The 21,182-nt window shown below is 38.7% G+C and overlaps 1 protein-coding gene across 9 annotated transcripts in view; it reads right to left on the reverse strand.

The window, feature by feature from the left end:
• Nucleotides 1-180: 180 nt before the first annotated feature.
• sned1 (sushi, nidogen and EGF-like domains 1) overlaps nt 181-21,182 on the reverse strand; it is a 57,627-nt gene continuing 36,625 nt past the window's right edge. For 8 of the 9 annotated variants that reach the window (XM_077534072.1, XM_077534070.1, XM_077534069.1 and 5 more), the window contains 30 exons: nt 20,616-20,756; nt 20,151-20,313; nt 19,953-20,078; nt 19,530-19,643; nt 19,151-19,264; nt 18,737-18,850; nt 17,821-17,868; nt 17,625-17,735; nt 14,031-14,123; nt 13,277-13,411; nt 12,519-12,638; nt 12,315-12,431; nt 12,102-12,272; nt 10,557-10,730; nt 10,136-10,249; nt 9,873-9,986; nt 9,654-9,767; nt 9,429-9,545; nt 8,193-8,486; nt 7,843-8,032; nt 7,429-7,541; nt 6,238-6,516; nt 5,358-5,454; nt 5,144-5,226; nt 3,556-3,657; nt 3,137-3,256; nt 1,543-1,630; nt 1,165-1,244; nt 1,057-1,084; nt 181-714 (listed from right to left, as the gene is read on the reverse strand). In XM_077534072.1, coding sequence (XP_077390198.1) covers nt 1,059-1,084; nt 1,165-1,244; nt 1,543-1,630; nt 3,137-3,256; nt 3,556-3,657; nt 5,144-5,226; nt 5,358-5,454; nt 6,238-6,516; nt 7,429-7,541; nt 7,843-8,032; nt 8,193-8,486; nt 9,429-9,545; nt 9,654-9,767; nt 9,873-9,986; nt 10,136-10,249; nt 10,557-10,730; nt 12,102-12,272; nt 12,315-12,431; nt 12,519-12,638; nt 13,277-13,411; nt 14,031-14,123; nt 17,625-17,735; nt 17,821-17,868; nt 18,737-18,850; nt 19,151-19,264; nt 19,530-19,643; nt 19,953-20,078; nt 20,151-20,313; nt 20,616-20,756 — 3,672 coding nt within the window. In that variant the 3' untranslated portion in view covers nt 181-714; nt 1,057-1,058. The remainder of the gene's footprint in view (nt 715-1,056; nt 1,085-1,164; nt 1,245-1,542; nt 1,631-3,136; nt 3,257-3,555; nt 3,658-5,143; nt 5,227-5,357; nt 5,455-6,237; nt 6,517-7,428; nt 7,542-7,842; nt 8,033-8,192; nt 8,487-9,428; nt 9,546-9,653; nt 9,768-9,872; nt 9,987-10,135; nt 10,250-10,556; nt 10,731-12,101; nt 12,273-12,314; nt 12,432-12,518; nt 12,639-13,276; nt 13,412-14,030; nt 14,124-17,624; nt 17,736-17,820; nt 17,869-18,736; nt 18,851-19,150; nt 19,265-19,529; nt 19,644-19,952; nt 20,079-20,150; nt 20,314-20,615; nt 20,757-21,182) is intronic. The other variant, XM_077534071.1, reaches the window with a different exon arrangement.

Here is a 21,182-nt window from a genome sequence, read left to right on the forward strand (position 1 = left end):
CTGATATGCAGTTGAAAATACAACCCGAAAGCTCAAATTAACTTATCGAAGACCACATTCAGTCCAAATGTTAAAAAAATATTTTATTCCAAAAAACGACGATGAAAAATTCACTATTATGCTTTGTGAATAAAAAAAAAAAAAAAAAAAAAAAAACAATACCAGGTGAGTACGCAAGAATCCAATTCCAATACAGCTTTATTTGCAGGCACTTTATACAATATTTGAGCATGGTGATCGATAACTTTTGGGGTTTTATGTACCCTATTCTTGTGTTTGTAAAGATGCTTATACTGTAAATAAAGTTGTTCCAATAAGATGAAAAGACACAAACCCACTGACATTTTAACATTTTTATTATTAAAATATTCACCTACAAAATCGGCCTATGAACACTATTTACAGCATAACGAGCAGCGATGCCTGCTAATACACAATAATAATAATAAAAATCAGGTTATTTTACAAAGAAAACACTGCGCCATCATCAGAGAAAGGGAGAGATGAATTCCTGCGACTCGCGATGAGATTGTCGGACGTTCTGGAGCCTGAAAATGTGTTACAGTGTGTCCTGACAGGATTGTGCGGCATCAACAACACCAGCGTAACCTCGTCTTATCTCGCACGGTAACCAGCTAGTTCAAGTACATTACTAACACCAACGTGGGCATTGTATTTCCATAGTGACCGTCCTTGTGCCGGCATCCAAATGTTCTAGAATAAAAAATAAAATCTTGTTACAAAATGCGACGAAGCACAAATACATTGTTATCTTGATTTATGAGTTTTGTTCCTTCTTTAATGATTAAAAATAATATAAAAAATTATCTACTTGAGCATCGTGATTTCATGCTTTAATTTTTGTGGGCATGCCTTGGCCACAAATGGGCAGTAAAATACTTACAAAATCAATCCACAAAGAAACACAACACAGATGCTAGCCTCTTTTTATGTGTTAGCATTAAGCTAGCAGACTTTTGACTTGTTAGCCTGTCCGATTTGTCAACTGCCTTTTGGGATCGTTATTGTTACGCAATTTAAGCAAAGAAAACAAACCTTCACTGTTGTCTGCTTGTTCTTCTGACTGTAGGAGATGATTAAAAAAAAAGGAAAATGAGTACATGGTTTTAATTTATTTTTTCGTCACATCAGATTTGAACTCACCCTGACTTGTCTTTGGTAGCGTCGATTCGCAAACTTCTCGGTAGCAAACATCCTGCTGCACTTTATACGTTCGTTTGTACCTGCAAGAACAAAAAGCAACAAAGGAGGATTAGAAGAAAATGACATGATGGGAATAAAGTCATAAAATTATGAGTCATTTTTTTTTCTCAGAAAAAAATAGTACAAGCTTAAAGTTGAAATTTAATGAGGAAAAAATAATAATGTGGGTGTTATGTTAAATATTTTTCACAAAAATGCCTATTCTTGAAACATGGCTACCTTTTTATTAAAAAAAAAAGAATACAGCATTACTCTTGTAAGATTACTGCTTAAAAAATATATATGAGATCCAACTTCATGAAGGTGGAGGTGACTTACACGTAATGGCAGACGTCGCCCTCCCACACGGGCATGCTCTTTGTCTCCGAGTAGAGGCGGGTGCACGGGTGAGGCACTCGCTGGCACGCTGCGCAAAAGGAAAATATCACAATGTCAATATTTTGCATTTGCAACGACTTTTTTTTTTTTAACTTTCCCATTATTCTGACAGAGTTGATCAAGTTAGCCGCTGTCAACAAATCATTTTTACGCTGACAAACTTCATTATCTCCTCCTTGCAAGTTTCTTAACCTTCACTTTCACGTGATTGTTTGTCATGCTAATGCCGTGCATGCTAACATGCTGAAAGTAAATTAGCATAACTATTTAAAAGTCTCGCCCGTCTGTTGTCTCTTGTTAAAGACGCAGACAAGAAAAGGCATTCAATTTTATTCTTGGAAGATTGATGCATTTTTATTTAAAAACAAAAATCTTTCATTTGTTGTATTATTACATTTTAATTATTCTTAAATGACAGCTTTTTTGTCTGGTATTTTGTTTGGTGAAAAATATGACCTGACAGAAAAAAATCCCACGCCTCTCATAAGATTATTACTTTGTTAAAAATGTTTTACAATTTTACCTAAATCTTGTAAGATTACAATTGATATTTTGCTTGTTAAAAAACTTAAGACTTTACTCCCATAAAATTATTGCTGCTTTTTTTGTTGACTTAACTACAGTAATGTTTATTACTTCCAAGATTCAAAAATACTTCTCAATTCTTGTTGGCTATTTAGTTTGTAAAAAAACAAAAAAAGTGGTTAAAAATAAATAAATAAATAAATAAATAATTGGACTTTATTCTTACATTTTTTATTTTAAAAAAAAATCCATGATAATTCTTACAATTATATATATTTTTTCCTAAAAATGTATGACTGAATTTTGCCAACATATTGAGTTGTAATGTTTATTGTGTTTTCTAAGCATTGTCTGTTTATGGTGATGTTTACCTCGTGGAAAAGAATTATCTTCTCGGGGATAATCTGAACTATGAAAAATGGAGCGCACTCCTCTAGGATTTGAACCACAGACCTCTCTGACCACAAGCTAGAATCCTACTCATAAACCAACAAGCCACAGTGTGAAGAAAAGAAACCATTTACTTGTCACACTGGCCACAATATGTCAAAGTCCAAGAAATTTTAATTGCCATGTGGCAGTAAGCAGGGGCCATTAAATCCTTTTGTGGCTTGGTGGCGTATGGGCATGATTCCTGTTTTGGTCGCCAAAGGTCCTGAGTTCAAATCCGAGACAAAAGTCACAGCCTGAGACCAACAGCGAGGAAACCTGGCCCATTACTTGTCATGCGGTGGCCCATCTAATAAGAACCAAGCTTCAAAAGGAAGAAGAAAATACCCCCCCCCCCCCCCCAACTCGCCGCTGTGACCATAATTAGTATCATTTATCTGTAAAATTGTTATGTACAAATACACCTGTGCAGAGGAGCCGCACACTCTCTGACAATGAGACTGCCACCTATTGTAGTGGATGTGCAACTGCACTTTAGACCAACCAGCTAGACGATGAAGAAAACGACTCCATTACTTGTCATAATGATGTCTTTGCATGTGCGTGTAGGTAAACGTACACAATTCACACTGTGTGCCTTTGAAGCCAACGGCGCAGTCGCAGACGTGCGAGTCGCCGCCGGCATTTCTGCACGTGCCGCCATTCAGGCAGGTCACGCTGAGACAGTCCTGGGACGACTCTGAAACAACAAACAGAAATATATTTAATATACGCCGCACAAAAAAAAAAAAGACAAAATAATCGTCTCACACTAAACAAAAGATCCACAAGTCCAAGTTCATTCAACAAAAGATTTTGTATAGTGCACAAGTGCTGGATGTAGCAAAGCGGCCCCAGAATTTAACTTCTACGTACACAGTACAGTACGGACATGTATTGCATATCTTGGACACGTAGTTTAAAGTCCATCCTTGTACTTAATAGCTTCTTTGCCCTCACTAGTAAGAAAATTCAATGCGCTAGTTGAACGACAGCTACCAAGTTTCGCCCTGGATGTGGTCTCCTCTTGAATCTCCAGCGCAAGGCTGATTTTGTTTGTGGTCTCCTCCATCCTCTCCAATCGAACCGGTGGCTGGGGTTCTGTCAGGCAGAATCATGCAGATTTTGCAAGTCAGCTCACAACAAGCAAGTTTGGCAGATAGGGAACAATTCTTCAAGTGACTCAGATGAAACAAAACAACGGCAATTGCACATTACAGAAGGAGCAGTACAATATATGCTGAATTGAAGCAAAAAGTGTCAAAAATTATTTAATTCTTTACATTGTATTTAATTAGTTCATTAATGTATGTTTTTGGGCGGCACGGTGGTCGAGTGGTTAGCACGTCCGCCTCCCAGTTCTGTGGACTCCGGTTCGAGTCCAGGCTGCGGCCTTCCTGGGTGGAGTTTGCATGTTCTCCCCGTGCCCGCGTGGGTCTTCTCCGGGTACTCCAGTCTCCTCCCACATTCCAAAGACATGCATGGCAGGTTAATTGGGTGCTCCAAATTGTCCCTAGGTGTGTTTGTGAGTGTGGATGGTTGTTCGTCTTTGTGTGCCCTGCGATTGTCTGGCAACCAGTCCAGGGTGTCCCCTGCCTACTGCCCAGAGCCAGCTGAGATAGGCGCCAGCACCCCCCGCGACCCTTGTGAGGAATAAGCGGTCAAGAAAATGGATGGATGGATGTATGTTTTTATAAAGAACATATTATCGAAAGCTATTTTTTTATAAAAAAAAAACAAACAATTGTATAGATTAATAGCATTTCAATTCATTTCATGCCTATTCTTGTCCAAAAAAAAACCCCAAAAATATTTTTGAAAAAAAAAAACGTAACTTTTAAAATCTTGAGAATTTTGTTTTCTAGAAAAAATGAAAAGAATAAAATTATTTTATTATTGAAAAATATTTTCAATAAAAAAAAAAAAACTTGAAAATAATATTTTTCAAGAATAAAATAATTGTATTATTTTCTTTTTTTCTAGAAAAAAAAGAATCAACTTTTCTATCGAAAAACAACTTTCCATTCTTGGGAAAAAAATCTCGTAAGATAAAATAAAACTTTACTTAAAAAAAAAAAAAAAAAAAGATCAAATTTGAGTACTTTACAGTAACTTTGAATTGAGGTGCCCTAGAAAGTCACTGTGGAGTCACCCTTGAGATCATTTAGGAGCAGATGATGTCATGAGCAGCATGATTTCATTACCAAAGCATAACAACAAATCTTAACATGACAAAAAACAACAAAAACAACACAAGGGCTCCTTTTACCTAATCTAGAAACACACATGGAACGACTTAAGCAAGAGATTTTTTTTGGGCCTCCTCAATGTAAACAAACGTCACACTAACACTCAAATGTAGAAAAACTAAGTGGGTGAAAAGAAAAATTGAAATGAGACCACCATATATGGCCAAAACTATATCAATATAAAAATACTATATTGGTAAACGTGGGGGAGGAAAAAAGCAAAACAAAATTACAGCCAGAGCAAATAAAATCGGCCTAAAAATGGCTCATATTTTGAAAAAAATAAATAAATAAATGCTCAAGTCAGGTCAGCCATATGTTGTTGTGATTATGCTTACTAGTCCGATGTCGAATAGCTTTCCTTGGCAAGTGCGTGAACTTGGCTGTGATCTTTCCCCTCCTGTCAATCAATTCAGTGTACCTGCAGAGAACATCCATGTCAGTTCAATTATTATCACTGTGTGAATGCTGAACAGTAAATCTTGTTATTGTTATTCCGCCCACTTTTTTTTGTCCACATTCTTCATTCATTTTGATTTGTTATTTTCGTACCTCGGTTCCACGGCGCCTCCCAGGTCTTGAGGCTGAGACGGCCTTCGTCCCGCCTTGCTCAGCCGTTCTCTTCTTCCGGGTCTGGCCTCCATCAGCACTGAGCCCCCCAAAAAAAACAAAAAAACAAAACACAAGAAGTATTTATTAACTCATTTGCTCCCAAAAACGTATCAACATGTTCTATTTTAAATATTGTCATGTTATGCTAGACTCTAGTATAAAGGCTACAGGCTTTATACATAAGGCTTTGATGCAGCTTCTGACCTGAAGAGGTCGCTTAAAGCAATGGTAGCTCTTACAAAAAATGGCCAGCAGATGGCAGCAGAGTATAAGAGATCAGCTTGTTGCAACAAGCTCTTTTCCCCAGTGTTTTCAACAGGTTTGTAAATAATGATGAAGCTTAGCTATATTCTAATGCTAATTGCTGCAAAACAGAAACAGTTAAATATACTTTTTTTTTTTTTCCTGAATAAAAAAAAGAGACTCTAATCTTTCTTTTGGTAGGTTCCATGTTTTTATAGCAATAGAACACAATATTCTGTGGGCCTTGCAAAAATCAGTCAATATCCACTAAGACAGCCGGGAGCGAAGGAGGTTGCTTCAGTGAAAATGGCTGTGACTGAATAAGTTAATAGGTCACATAGCACTTGATTCCAAAGTGGGTGGATTTTTGTCCATGAAAAATGTAATTAAGTTGGAAAAAAATCAATTATACATAAATCATAGCCATAATATAAGATCTGGTGCTTAGCTCTGTATGCCTTCGACAGATTTTACAGCTTCCGATACGACATCCAAAGACTGAAAAATTATTGTGTGAAAGTGAAAAGGGCTCCTGCTACTACTCCCGGAGATTGTCGGGTGGACTTGTGGTACTCACAGGTGGTGAAGTCCAAGTACAGAGGCTGGCTGTGGACCTGCTCCTGTCCCGCCTTCTTGACGGAGGTGAGGGCGAGGCGGTAGAGCTGAGCCGGCGTCAGCTCTCGGAGGGTGTATGAGCCCAGCAGGCCGCCGGGCAGGAAGCGGCTCCTGGTGGTCAGCCCTCGCGTCACGTTCACCACAAAGCCGTCGGAAACAAATGCCGGGTGGCGGGCCCATGTGATGGCGGCCGAGTTGGCGGTGACGAGGGCCAGTGATAGGTTCTGCGGGGGGAGAGGCCCTGAAAGCAACATGGGAAAAAAAATACTTTATCGTTGGAAAAAAAAAAGTTTACAGAAAAATACATTTTTTTTCTTAAAATATACAACTTTTTCTCTTGAAATACATATTTTTGTTTTGTTTTATTTTATTCTTCAAAAATTAGGGGGGAAAAAAATCAATGAAAAGTCGAACTTTTCTTGGAATAAACCCTACTTTTTATTCTCAAAGTAATAAAAAATATTTGTCGTCCGTGTTGACTTAAAAAAAAAAAACAACTTTACAAATGTGACTTTTATTCTTAACAAATATGGGTGGAGTTTTTGCTAGAAAAAACACTTTTACTCTTGAATGAATAAACATATAATATTACTACTTTTTCACAAAAAATACTTTTAAATACAACTTTTTTTCCAAGAAAAATGTGATATTTACTCTTGAAAAAATGACTTTAGTCTAGAAAAACTATATTCTTGACAAAATAAACTCGTAAGGTTATTTTATTTATTTATTTACTTATTCCGTGGGATGGGCTACGGGTTTAATTAAGAACAAATCTTGAAAAAAATAGCATTTTTCTGGAAAAAGCAAAAATAATTGTTCTTGGAAAAATATTGTTTTATTCTTGAAGATAAACTCATGATTTTTTTTTAAACAATTTTATTTAAAAAACAACTTCTCCCTCAAATTATTACTTTTTATTCTTTTTTTATTCTTCAAAATTGCAACTTTACTCAAGAAAAAAACATTGACAATGACCTATTTGTATGTGATGCTGCTCTAAGTGTGTTAAAGTAGCAGTTTGAAGGTTCATAATTACTATAATATCTGTGCTAATTTCCCTAAGCCCAGCTATGGCCTTTCACATTACATGTAAGCATAAGACTAGCTGACTCATAGATAAAGGATTAAAAAAAAAAAAAAAGTATCCTACTGGTCCAAAAGCGCAAGGGTCCTGCCGAGCGGCTTGTGGAGGGAAACTCATCGGGCCTGAGTCCACTTTGGGTCAACACGTCTACTGTGTACATGTGGGCAGGAAGCAGAGAACTGAAAAGAACATGACAAGTAGATGTTACATTACAACATGGAGAGTTGTGCAACAGCATCCTCTAGTGGTAGGAGCATACACACTCTGGCCAAGCAGAGCCTTTTACAGGAGGCCACACAACAGTATGAGGATATCGCTATCTCAGGAGTAGGTATAGCTAGTTGGGTTGTTAGGGAGTAAGCTAGCTAGGATGGTAGCATTGCAGCCAAGTAGGGAGCAATGTTGTTGGCAGGTAGCTAGGGAGGTCAGCAATGGATGATATTGACCGGTGACTGGTTGGCTGCGAATGCAGGGTCTAACCTGAAGACATGTTCGGTGGTGGTGGCGTTGAGCAGGGCCGTGTGCGCTTGACCGCCGTCCTCGGACATTAGCGTGACTCGAATCCTGCTGACGGGCGCGTGGCGAGTCGTCTTGAGGTTCAGGCTCCAGCTCAGCCACACCTCAGATGACGACACGTTCATCACCTGAAGATGCTCCACACGCCGAGGCCCTTCGTTTTCAACACAAACAATGCAGTCAATATGAGTACAAGCACTTGAAAGAATGAGGAGGTGTCAGTGACATCATTCAAGATGACGGGATGTGTTTGTTTATGTGTGTGTGAGAGCATTTCATCCGTGATAAAAGTGTGTAGTGTGTCTGTCACTGACTGGTGCGTATGAGAGCGGTGGCTGGCCTGCTGACGTGGTCGCTGTTGGTGTTGCGCTTGATGGAGTAGGTGGAGATGTTGTAGAGCAGGCCGGGCACCAGACTTCGCAGCACGTGCCGCCGGCTCTGCCGGTCCAGGTAGTCGACCTTGCGGGCGCCTCCGCGGCCGTGCGGCGCGTACGTCACCACGAAGCCGCTCAGCCAGGCCGCAGAAGATGCCTCCGGCTGGTCCCAGCGCAGCTCCATCTCGCTCTCCTCCACACGCTGCACGTGCAGGCCAGAGGGGGGCAGCAAATCTGGGAACAGTTGGCAGAATGTGACCAACAGCAAAGGTAGACAACCGTCATAACGTATACAGGGGGCAGTTATAGCTTTTCACATAGATTTGTGCACACGTAGTTTGATAGGTAAGTTGGTAGATAGTGTGGTTGGTAGGTCGCTAGCTAACTAAATATAGTTACGGTAGTTAGCTAGTTTGCTAACAAAATTGCTAACGAGTCTGCTGAGTATTTGGTATTGGTATAGATAGATAGATAGATAGATAGATAGATAGATAGATAGATAGATAGATAGATAGATAGATAGACAGATAGATCGATCGAGTTAAGATACTACGTAGGTAGTTAGATTGAGGAAGGTAGGTTGCTAGGAAGGTGGTTAAAAAGGAAGGTAGGTTGGTATCTTGGTACAGTAGGTAGGTAGCTAGCTAGTAGGTATGGCGGTATGGAAGTAACTGAGTGATTAGGTAACTAGGTACTTTACATAATTGTGTGGCTGGTTAGTTAGTTAGTTAGTTAGTTAGTTAGTTAGTTAGTTAGTTAGTTAGTTAGTTAGTTAGTTAGCCTAGCTAATTTGCTAGGCACATAGGTAGGTAAGTAGCTATCTAGCTTCGTCTATTGGTTGGTATGTGGCTGATTTGGTAGCTTTGTGGGCTGGCAAATGGTGGATAGGTAAGTCGGTCAGTAAGTAGGTACGTAGGTAAATAGGTAAGTAACTAAGGAACTGGGTATGTAGGTATGTAGATAGCTAGTTTGGTAGCTTGGTATGTAGGTTGTTAAATAGAAGCTAGATAGGAAGGTAGCTTAGGAGAAAGATAGGGAGCTAAGTAGTAGGTTGATAGGCAGCTAATTCAGTACGTATAGGTAAGGTAACAAGTTAGGGAGTGAGAGAGGGAGGTAGCTCGTTAAAATGAAACCTTTTAAATAGTACATAAATAAAATAAAATAAAGATGTCAGACCTTTCTCACAGTCTTTCCCAGTGTGTCCGGCTTTGCACACACAGTCGTAGTTTCCTCTCCTGTCACTTCTGCACTCGCCCCTGCTCCCGCACGGATGCAGCACACAGGGATCCTCCACTGGGGGGCGACACAGACAAGCACTTGCCACAACGCTGCTCCAAAAAAAAAGTGTGAACCGGCTGAACTTGAGGAAGAGGAGGAGAAGGAGGCGGGAAGGCAACTTACACATCTGGCACTGGTCGCCGAAGAAGCCATCTTTGCACGTGCATATATACGTCCTCTTGTAGACACGACACACGCCGCCGTTCAGACACGGGTTGGACTCGCAGCTGTCCTGCTCTACGCAAACACGCGCATATACACAATGTGATGATGACAGTGACATTTGAGGCCCTTGTTTTGTTACACAAATAATACAATCAACGTTATTGGTTATTGGTGTACCTGTTTGGCAGTGGCGTCCTTTAAGGCCCGCTGGGCAGCGACACAAGTAGGACCCCGGCTGGTTCTCGCAGGTTCCTCCGTTCTTGCACGGCTCCGACAGGCACTCGTTGATGTCTTGCATACAACAGAGTGGGAATAAACTATAGTTTAAGCAGGGTTAGCGCAACAACCTTCTTAATATGTTACAGCCTTCCTTCAAAATTCCATGTGAAAAAAATAATTTCTGACATTTTTGCTCATTTACTTTAATGAAAAAAACTCACCTGTCTGACACTGTTTCCCACTGTAGCCTTGCTCACAGTCGCACACGTAAGACTCTCCGTGGTTGCGACACGTGCCGCCATTGATGCACGGCTCAGACGAGCACTCGTTATGTTCTGGAAGACGGATGCGATTAACTAGCATCATTTGTGTATTCTTGATATCCTGCTTAAACTGATTTTTTAAATGAATTTTGGAAATTATTTTCCCATAGATGCCACAAGATGGGGGCAAAGCAATGTTAAAATGAAACTCCTTAACACCACTGAAATATAGTAACGCTAAAGTCAATGTAGTTTTTCTACAAATAACAAGGATAGATTCCCCGCTAAATTTACGAGTACCATACGTGCATGAATCTGAATCTCAACGATATGAATAAATGCTCAAACGGCTTTCCATGTGGGTGCGTTTGTGACGCACCCTCGCAGACGGGGGGCTGGCTCCAGTCGCCCTGGATGCCGCAGACGCTCTGGGTGGCTCTGGGCACCGCCACGTATCCCGACTGGCACAGGTAAACGGCCACCGATCCCGGCAGGGTAGACGAGTACTGAACCTCGGCATGCTCCACCTGCGGCGGCGACCCGCAGCCCACCTCTGGAATATCAACAATCGTGTGCGTTTGTTAGCATGTTAGCAAGAAAGAATGTTAGATGTTTTTTTATGAAAAAAATAAATAAATAAAATAAAATCAGAACAAATGTTAGGATCATACAGGTACAAAAGCCATTCATATAATTGCAGGAATAATTTTGTATTTTTAATAATACTAATAAAAATCGGAATGTTCTTCTTCTTATTATTATTATTTTTATTTATTTATTATTAACTCTAGCCTACAAAAACGTGCATGTATCAGTGTTGAGAGTATAATTTTGTATTACTTTGTAAAAAGGTGACATTACAGTCGTGTGTCGAATGTTGTCAAAGAAATAATTTTTTATTTCAGGAAAAAAAAAAAGATTTATGAGGTAAATGAAGAAACCTACAAGCATAACTTTACTTTCTTAGAAAATAAATTCTATTACTATATTAAGAGAGTAGCAATATTACATTTTTAAGAAAAAAAAAAAACAAGAATATTGCAAAGAAAACAGAAAGTGGGGGGGGAAAGTGAAAGCCCCCCTCAACCCCCATTTTTTTCCCTACTTCCTGCATCATGTTTGCATGCATTGTCACTTGTTACTAGGCAGAATTCATTGCGCTCGATCCCATCAGCTCCATGGCCCATTGGAAATAAAATGTTACATGTTATATCCTCACCCATTTGAATGATTATTATAATAATGATAATTATGATGATGATAATTCGTTTTCAACACATTTATTGAAAGCTTTAATCACAGCTCTGTATTAAATATAAAAACATATAAAGTGAAATGGGCCACCAGGACATGGTAATGGCAACAGGGGCACATTGAGGCTAAAATGAGCTCGGCATCAACGCTCACATGTCCTGGGCTTTGACTTGAAATAGCTTTTACTCGCTTGTATATGTGCTTGTTCTGCTACAGGGCAGCAACCATGCTAAGATTAGTGTCACATAGATCATTGGTACGCTATTCCCACGGGGTGCGTCAGCTCAAAAATGGAATATTAGCAAAATATTGTCCTATTTTGGTGTGGAGTGTAATATTACAAGACCTATGTCAGAATTTAGCTTGGGAAAAATAACTTAAAGTTTTTTGTTTGTCAGTCACGTTTTTTTGAGAATCATTTGTGAAGAAAAAAAAAGTATTTTTCCACTGGTAAATTTGTATTTTCTTCTGAAAATAATGTTATATATATTTATTGTTTATTCGAGAATGGTGTTTTTTTTTTTTTTTTTTAATAGTCATAATTTTCGCTAATGAGTTTGTTTGTTTTTCCTGAAAATAATGTTCTAGAATTCTTTAAAAAACAATAACTTGCATTTTATTGAAAGTGATTTTTTTGGGTGGGGGGTAAGTTCATGCTGGGATGTCTGACCTGTGTGAAGGTGCGTGGCGGTTGCTGTGTTGACCTCACAGTGTCTTCCGGTGAAGAAGTCCGTGCACTCGCACTTGTACTTCCCGATGTAGTGGAAGCACGTCCCTCCATTCACACAAGGACTGGACGTGCATGGATCAGGCTTCCCTAAATGACACATTTTTGCAAAATCTTAACCAAAAAAAAAAGTATTGTCTGTGAGGGTCCACTCACCAACTTCACAATGTTTCCCGGTGAACCTGTAAGGACAAACACATCTGTAGCTGCCCGCCTCCTCCTTGCACGAGCCCCCGTTGCGACACGGACCGGAGGCGCACGTGTTGAGTCGCACTGTAAACCGCACGTCGGGAGCGTTTAGTCATTTTGTACTTTTGATTGCTTGCACCCTGGTGCGAACCCCTTAATTGGCGCGAGTACCTTTCTCGCAGTGCTTGCCCCAGTGTCCGTGGGTACACTGGCACGTGTACCCTCCGTCGCGTTCATAGCAGTAGCCGCCGTTGAGGCACGGGGTCGAGTCGCAGACGGATCGGGGCTGTACTGAAAAACACAAAGCGACACTTGACTGTGTTCCTTCCGTTTGGTTTTTAAACTGTAAACCTGCAATCACAAGCAGCCACACTAGAAAGATTAAAAAAAAATATATATATATATCTTCCTTATAATATTGCAAGCTTTGTTCCAGCATAATATGAGTAAATACAACTTAATTTAAAAATAAAAAAAATAAAAATAAATAAAAACACCTTCATTCTATTAATGTGCCGCTTTTTTTTTCTTGAACAAATCAAATTTTACTTAAAGAGATACTTCACTTATTTAGCCCATTGTAGGAATAAAAAGTTAATATTTTGTCTATAATTAATTTGATACTTTCATTATGTTTTACATAAAATTAGTACCTTTAAAAACACACTTTGCAACTTGCTGTCGACTTAAAATGACATCACAAGGGGTAACCAATCACAGCTCACCTTTTTTTCAAGTTTGGTCATGTGACATTCACAAGCTGAGCTGTGATTGGTTACCTGAGCCCTTGTGATGTCATTTTCAGTCGACAGCAAATTGCAAAATGTGTTTTGAAAGGTACTAATTGTACATGAAAAATAATTTATTATAGGCAAAATATTAATGTTTGACTGCCAAAGATGGCTCAATAAGTAAAGTTAATAAGTTACCATAAGGGTAAAAGTCCCGCTGGTCCAGTTCTGCGGCGCTGGTCTGACACGTACACAGGTATGCACCCCCGTACTCCAAACATGGACCCCCATCGGGACACGGATGATTGTTGCTGCATGGCGTCTGCGTCACTTCTGAACACAAACCACAAAAAAACAAAAAAACAAACAAACAAACAAACAGATACGTTCACAGCCAACCTCACAATATTGAATTGTAGTACCATGTTGTGCCACACAACATGTCAGGCAGCACTGAGCGCCACTGGATGTAGATGTAGCATAAGAGCAAGAGGAAGAAGCAGAGTGCTGTGCGTGTTAAATTATGTTTGATGCTACCAACGCTAATATGTGTTAGCCCATCTCACAATATATGTTACCAATATGATGCCTGACTTTTGTGATACAAACTAATAAGATTTGGTTGAACATTTGGTTTGCATTGTATTGATATTGTCATATACAGTACAGTAATTAAAGTAGCATTTGTTGTTGTTGTTTAATACATATGTGAGCCAGTCTAGAGTGTTTCACATTATTATGTAAAGTTGAAGTTGAAATACATAATATCTAGGCTAATTTCCACTAGCCCACCCATTGGTGTTTTCTGTTATATGTTAGCATTGAGTTGTAAACTTCTGTTCAACAAAATGATATGGTTTGGTTGAACAGTTTGCTGTTTAAATAAGAAATGCTTATTTGTCTTTTGTCTTATGGGTCAGTTTAACAGGCAACTTATAAACAACAGACTTACCGAACTGGCAGTAGAGTCCCGTGTAGGAGGCGGGACATTTGCACGTCCCATTGCTGTCCACACATACGCCGCCATTCTGGCACAGACACTCCTCTGCACGCACGCACACAAACACACGAATAGCAAAAGTTAGCAAGTGGATTTGGGTGCTGATCCAAATGTAAACAAAAGGCAGCCTGCGGGCTGGAATGGTGAATGAATGGTGACCATCTGTAGCGAATACCGAGTGCCTTTCATCTTGTTATTGATTAGCTGTCATGTGAATTATTGTGTGAACGTTGAAGAGCATTCAAGGCACGTGTTATTCTGTACCAAAAACAAAAAAAAAGAAGCTATTATTATTTTGGCCACTTGACATTCTACTGCTTCCACATTCTCAACTGATTCAAAACATTCCAATAACCCAATAAATAAAATTCCATAAAGATCCAAAACATGCCGAAAAATCCCACTTATCACACAATTCCACATTTTACCACGAAAAGAAACCCACAGAAAGGAATGGAGACATGTTTCAAATGTAACTCATCCTTCCACATCTCACAACTTATTCAACCAATTCCAAAACAGCACATTCAGAACTTCAACATTTTCAAAAATGCATTCTCCAGTTATTACTACCAGTCAGCTCGGGGGCCCCGAAGTTATTGTTTACCCTCCTAGGCGTCCTAATTGAAGCGTCGAGGCGGAGGAAGCAGACGTATCACGCAAAACAAAAAAATGGCTGGCCTTTGAAGTTTATTCCTCTCGTGATACGGAGCTGATGTGGCGAGAACCCCGGGGCCGATTAGCAGACGCTTCATTAGCACAACGTGCTCTTTCATTGGCTACCTTTGAAGCTATGAGGCGCTCCCTGGTGTCCCGCTTGTTTTTTGTTGTTGTTTTTTTTTGCTTTCCACTCGCCGTTCCAAGCAAAGCACCGGGGAAGATTTAGGAGATGCTTAGTTGAGCTCAGGGGTGACAAGTTGCACGCTGTTTGCTGGAGCTCCAAAGCTATTAAAGAGCTTTGCCACAGCGAGGCACGATATGCTGCTGTGTTGCGCTTCTCTCGTCGTTACAAATCAACGCCGTAACACTCGATATTCTCCACATGGGTTGTTTTGGATTAAGAGCTATTCGTTTAAAGCGTCAAGGCTTAAGTCAAATTTTACGATGACGGCAAAGCAAGGTCAAAATGTCAAAAACTTTTATTATTGCCTAATTTTTCACCCGATTTGCTTCAAACTCATTGACCACATAGCATGGAGAGAGGCGCTTGGATGATTCATTTTTTTTTGTGGTGACGGTTAAACTTCACCAGTAAGAAGGTAAAAAAATACCATAAAACCATATTGAGTCATACCTCGAATTAAAAGACACTATGCTCGCTTTCCATATTATTTTGTTAATATATTTTTATATGATGACACAATGACCAGGAAAATATTTTTTATTTTTTTTTTTTTTTGCAGTCTTACATAATTTTAGAAGAAAAATTATTAATGTTTTAAATTTTAAAAAAAAAGTTTTTCCTGGAATTTTTTTAAGGACTATTTCCTATTTAAAATGGTTAAAAAAATACACCTTAATTCTCCAAAATGTGTCTTTATTTCCAGAATATTGGAACTTTTTCTACTAACTTTATTTCAAAATCGGAAACCACTTCTCATAAAAAATACCAATGTTATTGTCAAACAAATATTTATTATCATATTAATTTCAAAAGAATTCAAATTATGACTCATATGACGCATTTGATTCTCATATTATTATGTCTTTCCCCCCAAAACAATACTTCTTAATTCTCACAAATAGGAGGCCTTTTCCTCCTAAAGGTATACAACTGTATTCTTAAAAAAAAAAAAAAGACTATATTAGAAAAAAAATGTTTTTGTAATACTACATTATAAAAAAAAAAAAAAAAAAAAAAATAGATCATGCAACTTTATACTCTTAATAATTTATCCTTGTAATATGACTTTTTTTCTCAAAAGAAAATAATTTATTGTAGAAAAAAAATGTCTGTCCTCATAATACATCACTACGTCTTGTGTTCTAACAACTTCATTAAAACTTCATTCTCGTACTGTTCCTTTCTTTCTCGAAAAATGCAGCCAGGCCGTGTTTTGGTGCACAGTGTGGCGCGCTGGCCGTGCTCCAAACGAGTAAATAAGTAGCTGCATATTTCTGCGGCGGGAAGCAATGAGCTGAATACCACAGAGTGCGGCATCCCCTCATAAAACAAACATTTTGGCTGTCTAGACAAAGCGCTTCCTCTTTTGTTGGTAAACTCATAAAGAATGCTCTATAAAACAAATATTTACAGGAAGCGACATTGCCTCAGGTTCAAATGGATGATGAATGAATGAACGTGAATGACATACAGTAGGCTACTCTTGTAATATTACGCCTTAAAAAAAAAAGACTAGTAATATTAAATCATTTTTCTATTAAAAAAAATCATCTGATTTTCAAAGAAAATACTTTTTTTGTCTTATTGATTTGCCTGTAAAAATATTTTATTCTTGAAAAAACATGCTCTTTTAAAAACATTATTTCCATGACAAAAATATTCATTTTTTTTCCCTTGACAAAGCTTTATTTTTATTTTAAGTTTTTAATAGAAAAATACTGTTTTTAATCACATAACTAAAAATATTAAAAAAAAAATAGAAAATGTCTTAATTCTCATAGTAGTACAAATTTTATTCTCTAAAAAATATGAAAAAATATTGTTATAATTGCATCTTTTAAAAAACAAATATATATATATATATATATATATATATATATATATATATATATATATATATATATATATATATTAATTCTAGAACAATAACAGGTCTTGATGCTCATAAAAGTGCATTTTTTTTATGACATATCTTTATTCCATTAAAAAAATCCCCTCGTTATAGTGCCACTTCAACAAAAAAATAAACTTTATTCGCTAAAATTCTGAACTATTTTAATTTTTTTCCTCCCAAAATCCGAGAAAAATAACATGTCTTTATTATTATAATAATGCATCTTTTATTTTGAAAAAAAAAAAGTATTTTTTCTACTTGTAGAAAATATGACCCTTCTCATGTAAAATATTCCTTTTTTTTCACGACAAATACAACTTTATATAAGAAAATAACACATCTCTATTCTCAAAAGTGTCAGTTGGTGGAAAGAAAATATTCCTTCATTCTAAAAAAAAAGAAAAAAAAAAGATGTCTTTATTCTTGTATTCGTGCTTCTTTTTACTTGAAAAAATGAATAAATAAAAAAACTACTATCACTTTATTAACCTTCATTCTAGAAATATCCACCTTGCAGTGTTTTGGAGCTTAGTATGGCATCCTGGCCGTGTTCCAGAGGAGCAAGTAGCAGCATATTTCTCAGTTTGGGCGTCTTGAACAAAGCGCTTCCTCTTTTGTTAATAAACTCATAAAAAAAAAAGGCTCCATAAAACAAATATTTACAGATGGCGGCCCGCCTAACCCTCGGGTTCAACTAAAATGTGTTGGTTTTGATAATTACAACAATACATCAGCATGCGACCTCTTCCAAGGCAGGGGTCGGAATTCCTGCGGTTGGAGCTACCGGAGCGGACGCAGACGCGCATACCTTGGCACATGTCGCCGTAGTATCCCGGAGCGCAAGAGCACCGGCGCACTCCGGAGCCGCCGTCCGATTGGCAGATCCTGTTCTTGCCACAGTTGCCGTGTTGGCATGGGTCTGGAGGCCAAGAAAAAAACAAAAAAAACAAAGTCACAACAAAACACAGAGCAAACGTGTGTGATGAAGTGGTGGTAGAGCTCACCGGTTTGGTTTTTCGACTCGGTTGAATTGAACTGAAGCTCCATCAGCTCTGTGGGAAACAAAAATGGAAAATTTATTTATTCAATTACCAAGGTTCCGCATCGTTCAAATTATTTTTATCATGGTGAAAAATTTTAATGTTTTTATTTTTTATTTTTTTGTTAACCAAAATATTTAGTGTATATATATATATATATATACCGCGAACCTTGTGAGGAATAAGCGGTCAAGAAAATGGATGGATGGATATATATATATATATATATATATATATATATATATATATATATATATATATATATATATATATATATGTATATATATTCTCTACTGAAAAATATTATTATTATTATTATTATTATTGTTATTATTAATATTAATGAATTAATTATTAATATTATTATTTTTTTAAATAGGATTTTATTCTAGGATCTATTAATTATTTTGGTAAAATACCACCTTTTCTTCCTCCCAAAAATTATTATACAAAAAAATATGCCTTTTTTTCCCCTCATATTTTGATTTTCTTTGCCCCCAAAAATGTGCATAAACATTTAATTCAAATGATATTTTGCATTTCCTTTCTCAAATACAATCAGTAAAGTATTATGGTACAAAAATATTTTATTCTTGTAATTTTTTTTTAAAGTGTAACATTTTGCATTTTTAATGTTGAAAAATACAAGCTTTTATTTTACAAATGTACAACTTTATTCTTGTAATTTTTGTCTTTTATTAATGCTTTGGAAAAATAAAGCTTTAAAAATGTGACAATTTTTCCCTGAAAAAATATTTCTGAAAAATACATCTTTGTCCTGTTTTATACTTCATATTTTGTCAATAAGCCATCATCTGATGACACAATGAGCAAAAAGTCTTCTTGTTTGTTTTTCTGGAAAATTTGACCTGAATTTCACCTGACTCGCAGACGACTCCTGTGAATGGAGCAGGACAAAGGCAGGTGAAGTTGCTGGCGTGATTGACGCACTGGCCTCCATTCAAGCAGGGCTGAGAGTCGCACTTGTCAATGTCTGCAGAATGATGTGACACATACTCTAATTAATATTGGTCGAAAAACTGAAAATAACACTGGAGTAAAGTAAACCACTGCTATATCGCTAATTTCTTTTAGCCCATCTATTGTGTTTCACATTACATGTTAGCATAAAGCTAGCAGTAATGATTCATTCTTCTTTAAATATTCTTTTAATTTGCTCAAAGTGATGTCATACAAGCGTCTCCCATTTTTTGACAGTGACAGAATGAAAATAGGCACTAAATGTTTCGCGTCAACGGGAGTTCACTGTCAAGCATGACAAACCGTGTCCCACCTGTCTGGCACAGCACGCCGGTGTATCCTGGCGGGCACACGCAGGTGAAATTGTCGGAGGTTTGCACGCACAGCGCGCCGTTGAGGCACGGCCCGTCCCTGCACTCGTCCACGTCTGCAACGGAATGTTACATCCATATTTCAATATTTACTCAGCCGATTGATATATCCGCCACGCGGCTCCCCTCGTGCTGAAAGTATGCGCCGCTGGCCGTCAAATAAAGTATCAAAGGAGGTCGGATACATCTTCACACCGCCCGGCTGTGGGAATCTTCGCGAAAAAGCCCGCAAAAGTGAATTGTGAATTTCACACGTCTTTAGTACATTGTATTTAGTTTACACTCTATTTACTATTAGTGTAAGGGAAACAGTGATGGTACCTGTTTCACACAGAGACCCTGTGTATCCAGGTGGACACTGGCAGCTGAAACTGTTGATGTGGTCTTGACACGTTCCTCCATTCTGGCAGGGAAATGAAGCGCACTCATCTACATCTGGAAAGAACGGGTGACAGTTTTACACGCAGCATGAAAGGGGCTTAGAAAGGTGCACAAATTCCGTGTCAGTATATGAAAGTTACCGATACAGAATGGTCATATCTGTCACAGAAAAAAGGCATGAAAAAGGCAGAAAAATACCAAATTTAGCAGATGATATGAAGAAACACAATTTGAGGATTCATATTTGGTGTCACATGAAAGGTATCGATACAGAATGGGCAAACAGCAATTCAGAAAAACGAGACAATGCTGGATGGACGGACGGACGGATGGTTTTTGCGTGAAAGGGCGCTGCCGACTCACTGATTTGGCATCGTCGTCCGGTGAAGCCCGACAAGCAGGAGCACGTGAAGGAGGGATTGCCGGTGATGCAGTCGTCAATGCAGCGACCTCCGTTAAGGCAAGGTCTCAGGTGCGGGCACACCGACGCTGGAGGAACAATAAGTTGTTGCGTGAAAAGAGTCCTCCCCCCCGCAGTTGGTCAAAAGGAGGCGTTCTTACCCGAGTTGTTGCAGCCGCCCACCTCCACGTTGGCGTGGTCGATGCGAAAAACCCAGCGGCCCGGGAAGCCCACGTTGGTGGTGGTCTCCACGTTGGCCACGTCTTGGGTGCGCGAGCCTGGAATGTTGAAGTATCGTTTTCCGTCACCGGCATTAAAACCTGCCTGGGAGGGACGGGAAGGTGGGGAGCCAATCAGAGCCTGCTAACTAATCAGAGTCTACTAGCCAATCAGATCCGAGGTGTTACCAGGGACACTGTGTGAAAACCATCGGGTGATATTTGCCAGATTTTAAGGGTCGACCAAATGACAGACTCGCTAGTGAGTTAGCCACCTACCTAATTACACAAACACCAACCTCCATAACTTCCAAACCTTCTACCTACTTACCCATCTTTGAATTTGCTATCTAGCTACATACATCTCTACCTTCTCGCCCACCTCCCTTCGTTATCTACCATGCTTACCTGCGCTGCAATGCCTCCCAGGCCATTTGCATCCCCCCCGCTACTGGCATGCCTTCCGGTGGTCCAGGTGATGTTGCTGTACTGGAAGATGGTAAACGAGAGCTCGCCATCCGTAACGAGTACCGCTTGGAATGTGTTCACCTGCAGAAAAACAAGAGAACGCATTTGTGTTTACCTAACCGAACATGGTTCATCGTTCGCACCTGTCAAGATTCCGCTTACCACAGGACCAATCGGGAAAATGTCCTGACCGACTCCCCCTTTTCCCTTTCCAGCCCTAACGCTCTCGTGCAAGGGGACAGGAGCTCATTAAGCCGGTGTCGAGATGAATCCGTCTAGGTTTACTAACTGATTTTAGTTTTACAGAGTCAATCCAATCTGCCTCTACTTATTAGCCCTTAATGAGTAACCTTACCGAACTCAAAAGGCAATAATAAGAGTACTCCGATTTTACAGCAGCTTCATCTCTACGAATCGATTGAAATTGTTACTGACCGAGTGATTTAACAATCCTTGTCAGGACCGTACGGATTTGTTTGATCTTATGCCGGAGTAAATTATTTAATT

The sequence above is a fragment of the Festucalex cinctus genome, chromosome 10 (genome assembly GCF_051991245.1).
Source record: "Festucalex cinctus isolate MCC-2025b chromosome 10, RoL_Fcin_1.0, whole genome shotgun sequence".
NCBI lineage: Eukaryota > Metazoa > Chordata > Actinopteri > Syngnathiformes > Syngnathidae > Festucalex > Festucalex cinctus.